Source organism: Drosophila busckii, chromosome X (genome assembly GCF_011750605.1).
Source record: "Drosophila busckii strain San Diego stock center, stock number 13000-0081.31 chromosome X, ASM1175060v1, whole genome shotgun sequence".
Lineage (NCBI taxonomy): Eukaryota > Metazoa > Arthropoda > Insecta > Diptera > Drosophilidae > Drosophila > Drosophila busckii.
Genome location: NC_046608.1, coordinates 11,384,888 through 11,405,309, shown reverse-complemented (window position 1 = coordinate 11,405,309; position 20,422 = coordinate 11,384,888). Strand labels below are relative to the sequence as shown.

Here is a 20,422-nt window from a genome sequence, read left to right as displayed (position 1 = left end):
TTCGCTTTCGAGCGCTGTCGCACTCATATGCGCGTAGTTTAATAATAATACTTAGTGTACCTTATTAGCAAATGTTGCAAACGTGTACAAACCTTAAAACTACAACTTCTAACTTCACCTCAACTCCCACAAGAGCGCCTTTTAGCTGCTATATAACTATATATATGGTATATATGTAAATTTGTCATTTGTCTACTTCGTTGTTTGTGCTTAGCTAAATTGTTTGATTGTTTCTTAATTTGTTGATAATTGTATGGTATTATGTTTTAAGTATTAAGCGTTAAACCCAAAGCTGTTTACATTAAGTACACATTCCTCCCCCCACTTCCTCTTGTCCCACAAACAAAGCAACGATAGAACACACACACACACAAAAGTTATTGTAAAGCAAATGATAAATAGAGATTGTTGGTGCCGTTGCCACAGGGCATGTCTGAAGCGACTTAATGTGATTATTTTTTAGTAAGTAAACAGCACCAAATTGTAATTGTAATTTTTAATTGTATATGTATGTTAACAACTGTAATTCATGCATGTATACAAAAAACAAAAAACCTAAGATGCATGTAAATTGGTCTAAAGTCAATTGTACAACAGAGCTGCAAACTGTTTAACCAAAAACATCTAACAAAAACCAAAAGCAATATTTTTTAATTATAATTATTTTATGAATGTTTTTATGCTATGATTTTATTATCTACGCTGCTAAATTCCAAATGACATTTTAAATTTAAGAATTTTAATCTTATTATCATCTGATTTATATTTATTGTTATTTGAATTCAATCGTTAGCTTTTGCTTTTCTTCTATTTATAATTATTTCAATCAACTTTACATTTTGACCCAGCTCAACTCACAAAAAGTTATTAATTAGTAATTAATTTCGCTGTTTACAAACTTTGATTATAAGTTACTAGCTTAATTAAGAACATAGACAAAGAAAGACATAAGTGATAAGCAAAATTATTTTTTGTTTTGTTTGCAGTCCTGTTGTACATTAACTTATATATAATACATATAAACATGTTGAGTATATACTCTCTCCTATATGAATATATATATTGCTGATTTGTAATGTTTTATGTGTAAACAAATATGAACAAAAACAACCCAAGCGAAATAAAGATGCTATTTATTTAGATATGTCTAAGCTTTAATTTATTTCAATATAGACTGTAATTCATATAATATCAAAAGGCAGCTATCTTGTCTATGAGCTGATCCAACTGAACTAGCTGCATATCCACAACGCTAAGCGTCAATTGTTTACGCAACGCATTGGGCTTTCTTATAAATAATTTAGTTTCAAAGTATTTAAGCAAAAAACGCCACTTGAGCTGCGATTTACGTTGCTCCGAAAGCTGTTGAAAAGCATTGGCACTCACCCCAAGCAACTGCTCGGCGATGCCACCACTGAGACGCGTTTCCACCAAGCTGCCGGTCTGATCCGAGAACTGTATGTTAATGTTGAAGAAGTAGTCATAGCGTGCGCCGCTACAATTGAGTGAAAACTCCAGCAGGCAAAGCTCATTGCTGCATTCTGAGCTGTTTTGAGGCATCAGACGCTGACAGTACTTGCTGCAAAGCCATAGAATAGTGAGCAAGTTGTTAATTATGAGATTATATAAAGCTTACCATTTTTTGCTGAAACAGCTGGAGAAACCGTCTATGTCAAACTTTGTTACCATGGCATAGAGAACGGCCGTAAACTGCTCGCTGGTGCTGCTCTGCAATTCACCCTCGGCACGCGCATAAATCTGGCGCACAGTCATGGGTACTTGGATTTCATGAGCTGCAAAGGGATTAGCAAGCTGAATTTATATGGCTACTTGTCATTTGGAGCACATACCTGCTGGTAGCTGATCCACATTCGTGGGTCCGGGCATATCAAAGCTAGGCAAGGGCATGTTTGTTGCAAATGCCAGCAGCTGCTGGCACTCTGGACTCTGGGGCAGCGGCTGCTCATAGATGAGCGTGCAGCTGGTGTAGCTGAGAACAGGACAGCCCTGGTAGGTAGAGTGAGCCACGCGAACATCGATCAAATGCAGCAGCGTCTGTCTGGGTCGCCAGCGTTGAGCGCGTCGTATCCAATCCGCATGCCAAAGGCTTAAGATCATGCCCTCGGGGCAGCTGGCATCACTGACCAGCAGCTCGAGGCAATGCAGCAAGCTGTTGTCCTGCCGTCCTGGCGTTTTCCGTTTAAGTTCACGCACTGGACGCGCTGCTGCCAGCACAACTAACAAATCCACATACGCCGCTGGCGCACCTGGCACTGCGCAACGCACATCGGCCAGTCGCAAGGTTGAGCTTAAAGGTTTGTGTGGATGCTGCGCCAGCTGACGCAGTCGCTCGATAGTCTGCACATCGTCTGGCTTGTGCTTAACCACATAGCCATGGCCATCATTGACTACCAATGCACAGTTGAGTGTGCCGCGTGGCTGATAACGTTGGTCGCCTGCAGCTGGCGGCATTAGGGCCATCACTTTGGCGCCGACAATGTCCACCACATCGCCTATCTGCAGCATGGCCTGGTACTCATCCACGCTTGCTTTGCTGCCCCAGCATTTGCAGTGGGTTATATCTTGTTTGGAATCACGCACAGTAAAAGTAATAACGCCGCGTTGATCATGGCTGAGCTTGTCCAGAAAAATATTTGACTTCGATTTGCTTATGATTAGTACTACTGTGCTGAAACTGGTCATCGTAGGACACATCTCCACCAGACGCAATGTATTTTTGCTTTTATAGCCAGTTTTAAACATGATTTTCAGTTGTTTTTGTAAATGTTATTAAAATTGTGCGTTTCTTAACCGTTGATATTCAATTCTAATTAATTTACTTTACTGGTGTGTACACTCTGTCAGCCTATTTAAGCCACTAACGATCTCCAGCGTTAACATTCCATTGGGGTGTACACACTTTTTAAAACCATGCGAAATTAAGCTGAGGCCAAGCTAGATAATAACTCCATTTGGTAAAGATATAATTTGAAATTTATAAACGTTATTTAAGTGCAAGCTACATAATAATTTTTTATTTGCATAAGTATATAAAAAGAAAACAAATACCATGAAAATACATATACATACATATATAAATATATGCATATAAAAAACAGGATAACAAAATTAACTATTGCATTTAAATACATGATAATATCATCATCTTTCGAGCTATTTCCTTAACTATGTAAAATTCATATATTAAATTAAGTAACATTTAAAGCACACTGATGTCAGGAACAAGTGGACTAGACTACTGAGGTAATAAGTTCTTGCTGGTAAGTAATTTAGGCATTTTCGAGGACTTCAATAACGCTTGCATGATTACCACGCTTGGCATACTCCAACGCACTCAGACCCAGAAAGTCCTGCTCATGACGATTCTCCATAAACGGTAAGAGATAATGCACCAACTCCACAAAGCCATGCAAGGCAGCCACATGCAATGCGGTGCGTCCAGAAGGATCAGGTAGCGATAAATCAGCGCCTGCCAGCTGATACGATTGCAAACGCTTCAAGGAGCCACGCGAAGCTGCAGCACAAAGCTGTTCACCCACAGCACGCGAGGAGCCTGTCAGGTGGGCGCCACAGCTAATGAGCAGCTGTATAATCTCATGATTATCCGTGGAGACAGCCTCCTGCAGTGGCGTGCGATCATAACGATCGCGTATATGCACTGAGACACCATTATGCAAGAGATGGCGCACAATTTCCATATTACCCAGCTGACAGGCTAAATGCAACGCTGTGCGATAGTCATGATTTGATCCGGAAAGATCGGCGCCGTAGGCTTTGAGATTATTTATCTTCTTTATATTGCCCTCGACCACAGCAGCATTGATCATGGCCGGAAAGAGGGTGGCGCCTAATTGATCCAATTCCTCGGGAGAGGATAAATGCAATGATCGCGCCACAGCATCCACTAAATCATAATCCTCCAACTTGGGTGCAGACATGGAGGTCAATTCACCACGTAAGTTAGATTGCATCATCTAAAAAGTTCAAATTTGCAAATTATTTATGTGAAACTTGTTAATTAATTCTTAGACATCACCTCTTTTTTAACTTTTAGCGACCATTCCGTTTTGCCTATGACATATGCTAGTTTGGCAAGTGCTGCCTCAGGCGTCATATCGTACCCTGGAATAACGCCCACATCGAAAAGCACCTTGCCTGTAGCATAGCGCGCGGACACTGAACCATTGGGACATTGAGTGCAGTTAATGACAATAACGCCACGTTCGCAAGCTGCCTGTAGCTCATCTATCAAGTCCTTGCGATTGGAGGGCATATTTCCAGAGCCAAAGGATTGCAGCACTACGCCACGTATAGGTGGCGCCAAAAATGCACGAAATGTGGATAAGCTAATGCTGGGAAAGATGCGTAGCAAGCCCACATTCTCATCCAGCTGCGGATACACACAGAATCGTTCCACGCTGCAGGGTCGAAAGATCTGGCGATAATCCACAATCACATTGATGCCTATATGCGCCAAAGGCGGTACATTAGGTGAATTGAAGGCATCCATGGCATTCGTGCTCACTTTCACTGTGCGGTTGCCACGCAGCAGCTTATTGCCAAAGAAGACGCAGACCTCGGGTATAACATAGTTGCCTGCTATTATTAAAGCCGAAGTAAAGTTATCCTTGCCATCGGTGCGTGTCTCAAAGATGGGCAACTGTGAGCCTGTGATAATGACAGTCTTCCCAAGGTTCTCCAGCATAAAGGACAATGCGCTGGCGGTGTAGGACAGTGTATCCGTGCCATGGAGCACAACGAAACCATCAAAGAACTCATAGGATTGCTATAACAAAAATTGAGATAATGGAAATTCATTTATTATATACAGTTTGTAATTTAAAATTCAATTAAGATATTCCAATGAATGAGTAATCCTAAGAAATATTTAAGACTTTCAAAATTTTGTTTGTTACACAAAACTCTTAGCCATTAAATAAATTGTTGAATTATTAAAGCTTATTTAAAAACACGGGCACACATGTTAATAAACAGAACTGCACTTAGAATAACAATGATGCAATAATATTTGATTACTGAGCACTTATTATTGACATGTGAAAATCAAGCAATTAAAACTTTTGGCAACGGGTTTTAAACATTTTTATGTGTATATGAATAGATACATACATATAAATATGAGTATGTAGAATGCATACGCACACAAAAGATAACTAATAAATCAATTTTGACAAAGCATAAAACTGATAAGAACTATGTATAAAAGTAATAAAGTTTGTGGTTTTTTTTTCTAATAAAAGATAAAACTTGAACGGTGACTAAAAAGAAATTTACACCAATTCTGACTAATTTTACATCAGACTTACATAAATATCATTGGCAATGCGTGCCCAATCATGCATGGTCATGTTGCTAGAGTCCAACAGCGGTGTATACTCCGTCACCTGGTAGAGCACGCGGCGTGCCTCCCCCTCAACAAATGGTAGCACTAGTGGTGCCATGGAAGCGCCAGGGCCAAAACGACGCTGAGCATACTCTTCATCGTGTATATTGGGATATTTGCGTATAAGACGCACCAGGGCATTGGGTGTGGGTGCCAGGACTGCCAAAGAATACATAGCATTAAGCCATGTAAGCACATTGTCTAGCTACTTACCATTTTGTTCATTGCGCATCATGCCTATGGTGCCACCTGTATAGATGACACGTACACGTGCTTCCTTGATTTCCTGGCTCATGAGATTGCCGTGACTCGCATTGCGTTTCATTGCCGGACTTTGTAAAGTTGGTGAGGCTGGCACCATCTTCTCCAACGAACCCGTGCTGACCTGACGTAGTGCAGCATGATCCTCACCATTTGGATTCGATTTTATTTCAATATTGTCGCTGACATCGTGACCGTGACCGTTAGCGGACATGTTTACAACTACTGGCAACTGGCAATAATAATAATCACAGAAAAGAATTTAATACACTTCACAAAAGTTGTAAACACAAAATACATTAAAATAAAACGCGCGCGTGTTGTTGCGCATTTTTGTTTAATTAAGATTTCTATGATAATTAAGAATTTTGTTATCGCCTACAATTGCTTATATGCTGGTGTGCGTTAGTAACTATATACTTAACATATACGCAAGCTATCTATTTTAAATCGCAAATGCTTTGCATATTATATACTGTTTACATTACGGCCTTTAGTGATGTGACAACCAACTTGCGTGTAGAGCTGGTAAATGACGTAATCGATATATCGAAAGCTTCAATACAGCTGTTATTGCGCTGCGATTGTTTTATTTTGTCGATAAGCCAAATGCCATATGACTCTGTAAGGTCTCGATTATATCTATTATTATACTATCGCCCGCTAAATTCAAAACCAAAGAAACTGACTAAGCCAAGGGTTTTATACACTTTTATATTTTATAATATTTAGCAAAGATAGTTCAGTTATAGTACATATTATACAGACATAGGTACATACATAGGACAAGTGTAGTTCTAGCATAAAATAAATTAAAATTCCATACATTTCATTTGTTTTTGTTGTGTGCCTGCAACTTTTTGTGGGGTTTTCCATTTCAATATTATTTCTCAATTTAACAATTGTCGTTGATCTTTTTTGATTATGGTATCAATCCCTGATTTCAATGCACAACAGTTTGGCTAATATATATGTATATAAAATGATTGTTACACTCAGTATACATAGATTTTATATTGTAAATTGTAAATAATACAATTAGTAGACATATGTAGGCTCTTTGTTTATTTAACATTTGATATTTTGCTATGCACTACAAAGTTATATATGTTTGTATCTATATATATAAAATGTTTGTTAAAATGTTTGAAAAAAATATGTTATTTAGTCTGAAACATTGATATACTTTACATTATAGTCTTTTACAGTTCGGGAGGGGCGAGGATTGGGAGGAGCCCAGCTTTAAATAAATTGTTGGGCAATAAAACATATACACACATGTATAGGTACATACAATTTTTTAAGTCATAAAACAGTCCAAGTTACTGTTACACATTACAGTTAGGGTTTATAGTTAGTTTAAAGTTAAATAACAAATACTTTAAAGTCAAAAATTATAGTCTAATACACATGGAGTAATATGAATAAAGCATAATGCGCTTGCAAGCACGCATAGCAAAGCTTTAAGCACATTGTTGACATTCAGCAAACTTTGCAAGCGCATTGCGCTAAGCTAATCACTCTACATATTTATATTCATATACTTTATATATAAATTTGTGCCGCTTGGGAGAATTTGTATATGTATTTTAATATTTACTGTTTTCTTTTGTCTTTTGGCAAACATTTTTAAGCTGCTAAAGCTACAATATTGTATACATATTGTATTTGTATTTTGATCTATATTTCTTGGTTCATATTCTAACTGGCTAATCATCTAGTTACTTGTTCTCAATGATCATTTGCAGCTGCAGCACCAGACTGCGTGCCAGTTGCAACACTGCCTGTGCATTGTGTCTCTCGGCCATTTCTGAAAAGCAATAGGATTAGTTTTATTTTTGATAATAGATGCCCAAATCTCACCATTAAAGAACTTGATGACATCGGTAAAGTCCATGCTATTGGATAGAATAATGTCGCGGTAGGTCTCGAGCAACGCCAATGCAAGGAAGAGCACAAAGTGACCGGAGGCAATGTGCTTGGCCGCCCAGATGACCTCCCAGGTGGCAAAGACATCGTCATAGACAAGCTCACGCTTGAAGTCCAAGAGGAACCAGCGGTAACAGAAGTAAAAGTGCGTGTAGTCCCCATTCGAGTCCATCAGATCGTACATCTCCGAGTCGAGTATTTGAATAAGCGAGCTGACAAGTAATAACAAACAAAAGAACTTCAAATTAGCAAGTTGACAAGGTCAAAGGTTGCGCTGCAGCTCACCGCATATTGGCAAAATGCATGTCCATGGCGCCACCGCTGGGAAAGTTCTCAATCATGCGCTCCATGAGCTTGCAGAAGCAGCTGTAGCTGAGCGACTCGTCATCAAAGATGACCAGCAGCGGGGCCACAAGATCGCACATGCCCTGCATGTAACCAATGTCCAGATGCTCCCACACATATGTCGATATCACATTGCGCAGCTTGTCCAGATTCTCATTGGCAAAGTACGAATAGTTGCGATCGCAACGCTGCACATCCTTCTCAATGCGATGCAGATTCAATCCAAACTGCTCTAACAATTCGCTCTGTAAACAATATAATATAATAATATAATAAGAGTATATAAAACACACAGATTACTTACACTATAAACACCGCCATTGGAGCTGGCTGGTGAAGCGCAAGCTGACTTGGGCTGCTGCAGAGAGTCGAGATTGGTCGTGGCTGTGTCCTGTTGCTCCGTGAGCGTAGGCATTTGTTCATTGGCTTCTGCCTTGGAACTACGCTCCCAATTGGCAATATCTATGGAGGCATTGGTTACAATGACAGCTGCCTGCTGTGGCAATTTGCTGGCCTCCTCATCCTCGGGCAGCTGTGCTTGCAGATCATCGGCACTCAAATATTCGGGACTGAGCACGCCGCGCATGTCGCTTGGCTGTGCTGCACCACCCACTGTCTCATAGGAGGACGTGGTCGAGGTTGAGCAGCTGGGTGGTAGCTCTTTAGGCTTTGCCTGCTCCTTAACGGTTGTCTGTTGCTCCTGCTGCTGTTGCTGTTCCTCTTCTTCATCCAGCTCCTCAAGATTCTCCTCTACATGGCCAGAGTCTGTGCTGGTTTTCATGGTACGCGGTATGGGCTTAACGCTCAGATGCGTGGTACTTACCGCCTCCTGTTGCTGAAAATGTTGCTGCTGTCGCTGCTCATCATCAAACTCCAGGTCACCGGGATCGGATATATCTGAGATATCCTCAAACACCTCGTTCTCCAGCTCGCCACCCGATTCCACATCCGCTGCACGCACGGTGCGCTCATTGCCGCTAGTGCTGCCCGAGCTCAGCTTGGCCACCGCACGCGCTGTCTTCTCCTTTTCGCGCTGCTGCACAATGGCATCCACTGCCAGCCACTCGCTCATGGTTGTCTCATAGTAATGCTTGCAGGTGTCGTCCTGCTTCACACGCTCCTCCTTTGTGCTGCCAAAAGCATAGTGGCCCAGCAGATAAGGCCAGACCTCCTTGCGCAGCTCCGGCTGCACGCCTCCAAAGTAAACCAAGCGGTAGAACTCGGTGGAATTGCTGAGTGTTCCCTCTGCATTCAGACGCTCCCAGCGCTCTTTGGTGAGCCCTTCCTCATCGGCTTTCACTAGTGAATATAAGCAAAAAATATAAATATAGTATTATGGCATAGTATTTATGCAATGCTTTCCAGTAGGCAGGTGTAAAAGCTGTTGGCCTAGACTACAAAAGATCTTAATGCTCTTACTCTCTGGGGTTATACGTCCATGCACGAGTCCGGAAAGATGCGTGCGCACAGTGGATAGATGGCGGCAGTAGGCCAGCCAGCCGTAAAAGGCGCGCGAGATAATCTGGCGTCGCATTGTGGAGCAGACCATCTCAATGCTGGTGCTCTGATTATGCTGCTGCAGCAACGGCGACTCCAGCGGATACTGGTCAATGGATAGGCTCTTATTGGAGCAGTCGCTGCTGCCTGTGGTCGACGTGGAGCAGCTGCTCAGCTGAGCGCGTCGTGGTGTGCTGCGTACGAAGTCCAGTATGGAATGCGTGGCAGCTAAAAGTGTAAAAAGTATGGCAGAGCATGAGGCATGAATTGCAGTTGAATTGTTAAGTGGAACTCACCAAATTCCTCGTGTTTGCTCTTGCTAACAATGCGAAAGACATAATCGATGGGTGTTTCATCCACAGATTCCATGACTGAGGGCAGAATGCGTCGACGCATGCTCTTCGGCCAAAGGAACATCTTGCCAATGCCGCGCTGGGACCAGAGTGGCGGATCCAACTGGCCATGAGGCAGCAGGCCCGTCTCCAGGCAGCTAAGAAACTGCTGCATATGACCGCCCTCGGGAAAATGAATGGGCGGACGCTGTACACCATCCTGGCTGACGAGTATAACTGTGCCGCCGCTGTCCTCGCCGCGACTTTGATGGCAGTGCACATAGACAATGTCATCGACATTTATATTGAGCGCATAGGCCCAGAAAACTTCCTTGTCAATGTCCTCATCCTCGGCCTCGTTATAGCCATTCATCAGCTGATTGGGCGTCCATTTGATGGTAAGTGTCTGTATATTTTGATGCAGACTGAGATAGCCTGGCATGAGCTCGGCCACATCTTTGGGCTGCACATGTACGTTGTTCTTGCCATAGAGCAGCGTTGCCTTGGCATTCTGATGCAGCGACTCCACATAGTCCTTGGCCACAGTGGCCGATGCAATTGACTTAAAGCTGCCGTTGCTCGCCTCATCCGAGCTGGTATTTAGACTGCGCTTAAAGTTTATAATTGGTGGCCGAGTGCACGTGGACGAGGAGCGACGGCAGCTAATGCGATGACGCTGCACCAGCTCATCTGCATGCGGATCTGTCCAGTAGTGATCGGCGGTCTTGGCGCGCGTAAACTCGAGCGCACACGGACCCACCAGCAGCGAGCTTAATATAGAGCCATAATCCGCGTCCGCCACGAGCGCATCACGATCGTAGTAGCTCTGGGCATTGCAAACCAAATACTCTATGATCTTGGTCAAGCGTTTCTCATAAAGTGCCAAGCGTATCCACAGATATCTACAATGCAATAAGAAAAGTGCAAGCTGTTTACAAATGTTTCAAATGGCAATATCACTATCGATAGCTGCGAACTATCGATAGACTTGCGAATAAGCTCGAACGAAGTACTTCTTAGTATTGTAAAACACTGCAAAGAGAATTTAAAAAGCTGAACCGTTTTAAATTTAAAGTTTTCCATATCTATATCTATTTGGTTCGTGTCTAAAATAAAACTTTGTTAGCGTATGCAATTAACAGACACTGCATTTAAGTGCACAAAAGCTTGCGCTGCAAGCCAAAGCAGTTTCAATTAAGCTTTTATATAAATTCGAATTTAAAGTTAAGATTTATGCTTCTTTTATTTGCAGTGCAATTAAAACAGTAATATGCACATATACGTTTTATTAACAAAATTGCTTAATTAAATATTAATTTGCATATATACAAATTATAGTATACTCACTTCATGCTGGCTAATGACATGCTAGAGTTGCTGGTGCTAACTGTTGCGCCCACTGTGCTGCTCATGGAGCTACAAACACCAGCGGCCACACTTGTACTGCACATAGAACTGTTGCTGCCTTTCTTGAGCATCGGCGGGCGATTGAAGCTGTCGCTGCTCGAGGACGAACGCTTGTTGGGATCACATGACTCAATCTCCTGCACTAGCTTACTGATGTGCTCTGCCTCGGGACAGGTCTTGGCTATCTTATGCAACAGGGCTGTGGTCGAAGAGGTCTTGAACAAACCAAGCGCACGTCGACGCAGTCCCTGACTGAGGCAAGCCTCGACGGCGGCACAGAGCGAGGTAACCGAGCTGCTTTCCTCGTGCACATATTTCTTGGTAACCGCCTCCTCCATCAACTGCTTCACTTCCTTTTTGACGCTCGCAATGAGCCGTTCCTTGAAATCGTCTGCAACAATATGATAAATATATATGTACATATATGTATGCTGAACAACAATAACAAAAATTCAATGGCAGGAGTCAATTGTGTGCTCTGTGCTTGCGCTAAGCTGCACTGCAGCAGCTTCAGCTCAGTTCGCCCTGCTTTAAATAGGTCCAATTTGCGCCAACACAATGGCGATTACGCATTAAGCTGCAATTGCCAGGCAATCGACATTGTTAGCTGAATAAATTGCCATTTTGCAGCAGCAAACTTTACCCAAGATGACAATAGCCGCTTGCTTCTTGGCAGCAACGATTACTTTGTGCACATAGTTGGCAGCGAAGGTAAACAATGGCTTTGCAATTTAAATGGCAAAAACTTTAAACTTAAGCAGCTTAGTTCATGCTGCTGTAAACTGATTGTATCCCTCAATGCATTTAAAGTGCAAATAATTGTTTTTGCTACTTAGAAAGCTAAATATCAATAAGTTCGTAATGCAAATTAAATATACAGTCGAACAGCAATGCAAACTATTTTCAACTAAAATTATAAAGCCAATCAATAAAATTTCTTTTGTTCTCTACAGACATAAAATACAAAAGCCCATTGTTTGGCATAAGAAAGATTTAATACACTTACTAATACTAATTTTGTTTTGTTGCTAGTTTGAATTACTTACTCAGCTCTTGGACAGAGAAGTTATCATTGTTTGCACTTGCTTAATATATAGTCTGATGGCATTATTTAGTATTCACGCAACTCGCTCACTGCATGTCTGACTTTCCGTACAGCTTAAGCACAACTGACCTACAAAGGGCGTCAGCCTCCCACCCACGTTGATCTCAGTGCGAGAACAGGAGGCGAGAGCGCAAGCCGCTCAGCGAGCAAGAGCGATAGCGCAAGCCGCTCAGCGAGCAAGAGCGATACCGCATGCAGCTTATGCATGTTCGCTCTGAGCATGATACAATAATATTATATTATGATACAATAGTATTATTGTATCATGGCTCTGAGCTGCTGCGGGCGAATGAGAGCGTCGCTGTTTTCTTGCTTAGAGAGCGCCCATCGTTCGATGGGATATTTTGACTACACGTAGACACTGAGCGTGGGAGGTGGACTCTCTCTCTTTATGCTTAGCTAACCATAATAAAATTTAAACACAATTCTTTTCACAGCAAGCTTGCATTGTAAATAAAATGATCTTAGTTAAAGAATAACTGATTTGTAGATTTATAGAATAGTCTGATATATTTGTTGCTAATAATTTAATAAAATATTTCTTAGCTTAGCTTTTTTCCCCAATTTTATATTTGTGTTTAGGAAAGTTTGTATGAAAATAATATAAATATCTTATGATTAATATAAATATGTTAAAGCTTGTTAAAGTCTTGGTTTGAATGGTTTCTTGACGTAGCTATTAAGCTAAAAAGTTGCTTAAAGCATAGCTCATATTTAAATTGAATTTAAAGACTTTCGGTACAAATGCAAGCAATTGCTGTAGTCTGAAAAAAAATTCGCTAGAATAGTTTTTTCTTTCTTTTTGCTTTTACCTTGCTGTCAAGCAATCATAAAAGTGTCCATGTGTGTCTAACGCATGTCGCAGCATTTTATATACACACATATTTATGTGTGCGTGCGTACGAGTGTGTGTGTGTGTGTGTGTGTGTGCAGTGTCCCGTTGTTAAACATTTTTGCAAGCAACATGAGGCAATGCGTCGCTTTAAGTGTGCCCCGTGGCGCCTTAAAATGGAGAAATCACAGCAATTTACCAAGCCATGTTGCTGTGGTGACCTGCGACCTTTTAGTGCATGCCTTGCACAGTGCTTTGAAACTCAATATGTTGAACAGCGACAGCGACAACGGCAGCTCCCAAGTCGCTGGAGCTGAGCGCTGCGCGCGCGTCAGTCTAAGTGATGAACCATCAACACGTCATGAAATTAAAACATACGCCCCATGTGCCACAGCTGAAAGCTTTAGGAACCTAATGGTGGCGATGGTCTGTTGGTCTGCTGGTCTGGTCAGCGCATGAGGCAAGCAGCACGGCCACACCTCGTGCCACACAAGTTGCCACACACTGTGGCTGCTGCTGCTGCCGCCACCGAACGGTCCTGCAAATGCTAATGGCATTTGCACTCAAAATTCATGATGGCTTCCGGCCAAGTATAATTTCATTTTCATTAATTGTTTTACTTGCCCACGCGCTGGGCAACAAGCCAGCCAGGCGACAGCTTGATATACACAGATATATATATGTATATATATATATGTATAAGTATATATGTAAAGTATACACACACACACACACATACATTTATATATATATGCATACATAGTGGAGTATATAGTGCTGTCAGCAGTTTGCTCAGTTTCTTGCTTTTAATCAAAAGACTGCTGCAAATGAAATGTCGCATTTTCTGTGTGCATATTAAAGCAGAGACATAAACGTTAACGTTAACGTTAACAAACAACAACAAGAACAGCAAAAGACGTTAATAGTTATGAAAATTACAAAGCACTAAGTGAAGTCTCAAGTTACAGTGGGCAAAGCAAAGCTGCTAAACTTGCCAAAGTAATTTAGAGGCCATTGCCATAATTATTATGCACATGAGCTTAAGCTCTACAATGGGCAAAACTGTTGAAGCACAGCATAAGCATAAGCAAATTGCTGTAATGCCCCAGCTAGCTGTAAACAATAACTGAGTTGACCTAGAAGTAATAGATGAAATTGTTCAGTTGTTCAATTGGTTTTTGGAAAAGCATTTGCATAAGCAACAATTGCAATTGGGCTAATTTCCATGAATTATGAACAGCACACAAGCTTAAAACGTTGCTTGTATTGTATTGTGTGCTGGCGTTTATGCTAAATGCCAAGCATTGCATTTGGATTACAGCATAGACCTGCATGTGTGGCATATAAAGCCAACTAAGCGTATGCTTAATATGATAAAAGCTGCCTGCCAGCCAGACAAGACAGCAAGCAAGCAGCTGTCGCTGTTGTTGCTGTGGGTATAAGCCCAGCTGGGGACCATGGCCATTATGTGCTGGTCTGGCGACAATGCGCTGTCTGGAATGCTCGGGAGCGGGAGCGGGAGCAGGACGAGGTCGGGTGGTGTCGCCACAAGCTCGAAATGAAATGCGTATACAAATGCCACAAATGCAGCTGCTTTAAGGCGCTGCCTGCTGTTCGAGCAGCGCTTTTAGCCTCCCCCCCCCCCAGACTGGCGACATTGCGCCATTAAAAACGTTGAGCAAAAATAACAAAACACAATTCTCTGTGTGTAGCGCTATTAACATTTGCAACAAGTTCGCTTGTATGGCAGTGTAATTAGTATTCAAATGAGCAACAGCAACGAACAGCAGCAAAACTTTTAATAACTTAGTTTTCAACTAAAAGTAACACGCACACAAGTGCGCAAAGTTCAAAACTTTTTGCAAAACAACGCACACACACATACACACACATTTTAATATTTGTTTGCACATTTGCTGTTGTTGATTTGTTTTCACACGCAAGGCAACAACGCATTAAACACACATGGCGTATGATTAATAAATTTGCTTAAGCTCTTCTGCGCATTTTACACTCAACTCGACCAATTTTAATAGCTGTCATCGTAAATTCATTAGCCGCCCGGTCAGCCAGCCAGCGCGCTGCCTCAGTTTCTAATTAGTAAAGCGTTCAGCCCACCACATCGCTCCTCCATTCAGTTCTCCAACCAGCTCTTTCTCTCTTCCTCTCTCTCTCTGCATCGCTGCAGGTTTTTTTAAAATAATTTTCAAACGGACAGCGGCGGCGGCGGCGGGAGACTGACGCTTATTTTTATTGTTTTTCGCTCACACTCGCTCGCCCGTTACTCTTATTCAGCTTGGGGTTTTATTTTTGGTACGCAATATGAATTGACCCTTGAATGTCACGACCCAAGAGCATCCAACCAGCCTGCCTCCCATTCAGCCAGCCTGTCTATTTGCCAGATTTTCCAACTTTGGCTCTATGCACACATTTCGCACATTTTTGTTCCTTTCAACTAAAAAGTGACAAAATATTTGGAATGTGCTGATGAAGGTTTTTTTCTTTTCACTTTCACAAACTGTTTGACAAGCAGCAACTAACAAAAATAAAGAATAAATGTGTTTAAAATTCATTTATTCATTTATGTACACTCGATCGACGTTAGAAGAAAAACTTTACACATATTTCAAAATGCAAAAGGCGTTAATCCTTCCCAAGCAATGCAAATAGTTATATCTATATAGCGTTTATTAAGAGACTAACTTCAGAATAAATTGCATCACAATTAGAATTTCATTTGTTGCATTGAGAGTATTACTTGGATGGATTTATTGGTGAAGAGCCAAGCAGATATTTAAATGTAATTAATGCTAATTAGCATTTAGTTTGTTTCCCTTGAGCTTTACATAATGCTGAATTATGAAAATGACTGCTGCTGCTTGTAATTTGTTTTTGCCTGGCGTAAAGATTAATTGACTCGTCAGAAAGTTTGTGCTCAAGTCAATCAATTTGTCTGCTGTTTAACACACATGCACATGATCTGTATATATATCGAAAGTTATATATTGGCTCATATTTGTCTGGCCTAAGCAATGCCAGCTGCAGTCGTAGTAGTGTTTATTCATTTGTGTTGAGCTTATCAAACAGACAACTTTTATAGAATTAAGATAAACACTTAATTAGGCAACAACAACAGCTGCAGAGTAAAAAAAGAGCGAGAGAGCAGCAGCAAGGCCAAAAATACGCACATATGTTACAACAACTGTCGTCGTTGTTGTTGCTGTGCTGGCAAATGAGTTTCTGTTGTCGATGTTATCAGCAGCAATAATAGCAAAGAACAGAACAACAGCCCGCATAAAAATTACTAAATAAATACGCATGTGTGGCTGTGTGTGTGTGTGTGTGTAATTACAAGCAAATGTATGCGCATATATACATATTTAATTATATACGTATAGCCAGGCACAAGGATTTCGAACCACGAGTGCGGCTATTGCAGCGCATATATCTTTTATTCAATTTTATTGGATACGCTTGCTGCCAAGCTCAATTACGCTGTTATCGATAGACCGCGATAACTCACATTTGAACACACTGGGACTAACGCCTGAGTCAGCCTAGTCCTTGCAGCAGTCGCTAGTGCGAGAAACCGCAGTACAGCATTTCTTTAGAATTGCCTACATCATGGCTAGTTAGCTGATTTATTCCCTTGAGTCTTGAGTGTGTGTGTCTGTGTGTGTGTGTGTGTTGGCGCTAAAGGTCAGAGGCTGTATCCGCCGTAGCCGCCGTATCCGCATCCCTGCAGCTGTCACAGATTGATGACTGTCCTTCGCGACTTCGACTTGAGCAGCCCACGCAGCTTGATTTTTTTTCTTTTGCTCTAGCTCATTTCCATTGCAATTTGTATGTGCGTTGATTGTTTGCTTGGCTTAATTAGAAATTCAATTGCAATATGCGTCTTCTGCTGACTGCAACTATAAGTGCTACGCTGAATGTCACTGTGTGGGTGTAAGCCAACTAGTTTGTTAAGCTGGGAGGGGGGTGTGCGGGGCACACTCACAAAATATATTGCAGCCTTAGCAAAATAGTGTAAAGTTCAGAGTTCAAAAGCGGCAGCAAGGATTTGAAATCACGCACTCAGTGCTCAGCCAAGCGCAATTGCATTTGCCATAATGTACAACTGTATATATATAAGTATATATACTATATAGCTACTATATAGCGTAAGTTGCGCAAAATTAATGATGGCCAAGGCTGCACGCATTAGTCTGATGACAGTGGCGTTGACAAGTAAGCTCCATATTTAGCAGCAGCACATCTCTTATGAACTGGCTGTCACACACACACACATATATACATATACACATAGACACGCACGCAGCTTGAAACGTGCCGCAGTCGCTTGAAATCTCATGCACTCGCATAAAAGTATGCAATATGTTTTGTTGGCTTTTACGACTATGTGACACTCATAGCTCTTTCACACACACACACACACACACACGCGCGCGCGTAGAGCAGTTAGCAGCTATTTGAAGCCAAAATAACTTACTTAAATATAAACTTGATGAATCGTCAAGCCAACAATGTTGTTGTTGTTGTTGTTGTATTTGTTTTTCAGCTGTCAGCTTAGTCGGTTACATGGCCATTTTTTAAGTCCAGTCACGTCAAGCATTATTATTAGACTTGCAGTTATGCCAATTACTCTTTTGGCTCTTGCTATAGCCATTGGTGAGTTTGTTGCTAATTTTAACAACTAGCTTGGCTAGCTTGAGTTCAATTAAACGACTTGCAGTTTATACAAAGCAGGCGCATGTTTCTTAATTTCTTGGAGATGAGCAATTCTTAGCCATGGAAGGTAATTGCTTGGGTAAGATCTCATCCATACTGAAGCAAGTGTGTGTGTGTGTGAGTTCAAAGCTAAAACTTCCAACTGTCGTATGTGTCAAAAGTTTTTCTCAAATTGCTGTCGCCCACATATTTTTCAACGCTCAACAAAATTTACTGAAGTTTTAATTGCAAATCCAATTACGACCAGCATACATGTATTTTGTCAATTAAAAAGTGAAGTGCAGAGCAGCTCTCATGTTTTAGCCATGTCAGCTAATTGGTTTCGACGCTTGCCAATAGTTTTTCCAAACCAAATAATCTATGACATTCAGTTTGCAATTAATATGTTAATCAAGTGTGCACTTTGTTGTCTGTTAAATGTCACAACAGCAGCGTAGCCAACATGCACAGCTTGATTATGAAATCCCCTCAAATGTTAGTCTGACTACGCCAGTGGCAAAATATGTAAATTCAATATGCGCAACAAATTTGTGCGCCTGTCAAAATGCAACCATTGAAAATAATGCAATATAATTAAGGCAATGTAAAATGTGGCATAAATAAATGAATACAAAAAATTGTATTTTAATTTGTGGCTTATGCAGAATCAAAGAACTGCTAGTGATATATTCGATGTTGCTAAACTGTAATAGCTAAATAAATGTATAAAATCTCTAATTTACTGCGTATTTTAATTTGTTTTTATGCAAAACTGTTATGGCGTCTTTTGTAATTTGTTTACTTCGATTGTCAAGTGTTTTTTAATAAAGCAAACGACTGCCAGCGTCAATTGTTTGTCGATTTGAACAATTGTGGGACAATTATAAAAAAATAAAAGCTGTCTGAGATGCAAAAAGTGGCCATGGCAACTAAGCCTGGCTAAAAAGGCGACGTCTACAAGGTGCCACTTGAACAAAAGCAGCGCAAAGCAAAAAAAAAAAAAAACAAAATACAAATTTGTAATTTGTCAATAAAAAGCTTAAGTCAATGGAATTAAACTAATTTGCCTTCAAACTGATTTCAATACAAACAGCTTTACTTAAAGTTATTTTTTACGCATGGGCAGCAACTTTAAGTGGAACAATCAAATCTCTTAGAGTGCCAGAAGTTTGTTTGAGAGATTGCTGTATTGAACTATGCTCAGTTTGATTATCAATCAGCAGCAACGTAAGTTATCAATAACGGATAGACGGATGCGCTGAACAAGTTGCCAAGCTCTTGAAACGTCAATTGGCCAAGTGCAGCTGCTGCTGCTGGCTGTAGCTGTTGGCCATCAAAGCCAGACGAAGCCGGCTTGTCAATGTCCTTGTCAGCACGCCTACAACATTAGCGGAGCATAAACATAAACAAACGCCCACTGGCAGTCGCAAGTTCAGTCGACTCTCGAGTACATTTCTCTGTGCTCTGCTTTTGCTTATTGGCTTTCCATTCATAAAAACTTGTGCGCACTCGGGATTTGTTTATTAGCTGCTTACAACAACAACAACAACAACTGAGAGAAATAAAATAAAATAAAAACGCAGCAGTCGGGAACTGTAACTGGCATTATGTTTAGTCTCTGACATTGCCAGGCTGCTGCTGTCGCATTTCCGCTGAATTTAAGCGTAAAACAAAAGCTGAGCTGAGCTGCTATTATGCAGAAACAATTTTGCTGCAGTGTTGTGGATGCAGCTTATGCTGTCAGTCCAACAAGTTCAAGTTCAAGCGATAGAGACATCAATGAGTAACACACACAAATAACAATAAAGGCAACATTTTATATATATACATGAGCTTATTATGCGCTTTGGAAACTTTATAAAAAATGTATAAAAAAAATACCTGCATTTGTTTGCACCATTTTTTTGTTGTTTTTGGCTGCAAAGCTGTGCGAAGCTTTTTAACGTTTTACACACGCGCGCGTAAAATGTCTTTATATATATGTGTGGTATGTGTGTGTGTGTGTGGTGTGTGTGTTACAACAAGTTTTTTTTGGTATTTTGCGGTTTCTTTTTTGTATATTTTTTGCTTTGTACTACGCTGCGTATGTGTAATTTGCACGCTTTCACTGCTGGCTGCGACTTTCACTTTTCTTTCGCTGGCTCGGCTCTGTGGCTTATTTACTAGTTGCTTTATGGCTCACTGCGTTTTATAAATAATTTGGCATGCTGCTGCTGCCGCTGGGGAGCAACGCTCCAGTCGTCACAGTTGCCATCGCTTCGCATTCACTCTCTCGCTCGCTGTTTCTATCTCGCTTGCGCTGCTCTGTGCTCTAGCGCTGAGTGGGCCAATGGAGCAGCAGCAGCCAGGCAGCCAAAAATTCTATTCTATTCAACTGTTGTGTGTGTGTGTGTGTTTGATTTTTTGTTGACTTTCGTTTTGCTCGTGTCTCACACACTAACTAACTTACTAACTGTGCACGTGTGTGTGCGTGCGTGTGTGTGTGTGTTTTACTTTTTCTGCTGAGCGCGTTAACGTGCGCACGCGGTCAGCTCTGAAGTAAGACTGAAACCAGCTACGAAGGTCTGCGGCGACGAAAG

The 20,422-nt window shown here is 41.2% G+C and overlaps 3 protein-coding genes across 5 annotated transcripts; all 3 read right to left on the bottom strand.

Annotated features, from left to right (window-relative positions):
• Window positions 1-1,191: 1,191 nt before the first annotated feature.
• On the bottom strand, window positions 1,192-2,763 carry LOC108605014 (protein hold'em). Its single transcript, XM_017994581.1, has 3 exons — window positions 1,851-2,763; window positions 1,637-1,793; window positions 1,192-1,579 (listed from the first exon to the last, which is right to left on the bottom strand). Exons 1-3 carry the CDS (start codon window positions 2,761-2,763, stop codon window positions 1,192-1,194), a joined length of 1,458 nt encoding a protein of 485 aa, XP_017850070.1.
• A 366-nt stretch (window positions 2,764-3,129) lies between these two features.
• LOC108605590 (L-asparaginase) lies at window positions 3,130-6,198 on the bottom strand. 3 transcript variants are annotated; one of them, XM_017995362.1, is made up of 5 exons: window positions 6,175-6,198; window positions 5,639-5,918; window positions 5,349-5,584; window positions 4,058-4,807; window positions 3,130-3,995 (listed from the first exon to the last, which is right to left on the bottom strand). In XM_017995362.1, the coding sequence occupies exons 2-5, from the start codon at window positions 5,898-5,900 to the stop codon at window positions 3,291-3,293; spliced, it is 1,953 nt and encodes a 650-aa protein (XP_017850851.1). In that variant the 5' UTR covers window positions 5,901-5,918; window positions 6,175-6,198; the 3' UTR covers window positions 3,130-3,290. The 3 variants fall into 3 exon arrangements, with proteins under 3 accessions (XP_017850851.1, XP_017850852.1, XP_017850850.1); XM_017995363.1 differs by having other exon boundaries at window positions 6,170-6,175; XM_017995361.1 differs by lacking the exon at window positions 6,175-6,198 and adding an exon at window positions 6,069-6,130.
• Window positions 6,199-6,399: 201 nt separating this feature from the next.
• LOC108607136 (small G protein signaling modulator 1) lies at window positions 6,400-19,844 on the bottom strand. The gene is made up of 8 exons (XM_017997773.1): window positions 19,725-19,844; window positions 11,137-11,587; window positions 9,754-10,691; window positions 9,380-9,685; window positions 8,265-9,259; window positions 7,901-8,205; window positions 7,550-7,827; window positions 6,400-7,496 (listed from the first exon to the last, which is right to left on the bottom strand). Exons 1-8 carry the CDS (start codon window positions 19,741-19,743, stop codon window positions 7,408-7,410), a joined length of 3,381 nt encoding a protein of 1,126 aa, XP_017853262.1. The 5' UTR covers window positions 19,744-19,844; the 3' UTR covers window positions 6,400-7,407.
• Between the last annotated feature and the right edge of the window lie 578 nt (window positions 19,845-20,422).

What these genes read in the sequence shown, in the direction of transcription:
- LOC108605014 (XM_017994581.1), bottom strand. Translation starts at nt 2,763, where the DNA reads ATGTTTAAAACTGGCTATAAAAGCAAAAATACATTGCGTCTGGTGGAG. An exon ending in TGTGGATCAGCTACCAGCAG is followed by an intron (nt 1,794 to 1,850) that starts GTATGTGCTCCA and finishes ATCCCTTTGCAG; the next exon opens with CTCATGAAATCCAAGTACCC. An exon ending in AGCTGTTTCAGCAAAAAATG is followed by an intron (nt 1,580 to 1,636) that starts GTAAGCTTTATA and finishes ATGGCTTTGCAG; the next exon opens with CAAGTACTGTCAGCGTCTGA.
- LOC108605590 (XM_017995362.1), bottom strand. Translation starts at nt 5,900, where the DNA reads ATGTCCGCTAACGGTCACGGTCACGATGTCAGCGACAATATTGAAATA. An exon ending in GCATTGCCAATGATATTTAT is followed by an intron (nt 4,808 to 5,348) that starts GTAAGTCTGATG and finishes TTTTTGTTATAG; the next exon opens with CAATCCTATGAGTTCTTTGA. An exon ending in CGCTAAAAGTTAAAAAAGAG is followed by an intron (nt 3,996 to 4,057) that starts GTGATGTCTAAG and finishes TGAACTTTTTAG; the next exon opens with ATGATGCAATCTAACTTACG.
- LOC108607136 (XM_017997773.1), bottom strand. An exon ending in GAGCAAACACGAGGAATTTG is followed by an intron (nt 9,686 to 9,753) that starts GTGAGTTCCACT and finishes TTACACTTTTAG; the next exon opens with CTGCCACGCATTCCATACTG. An exon ending in CCAATGGCGGTGTTTATAGT is followed by an intron (nt 8,206 to 8,264) that starts GTAAGTAATCTG and finishes TATTGTTTACAG; the next exon opens with AGCGAATTGTTAGAGCAGTT.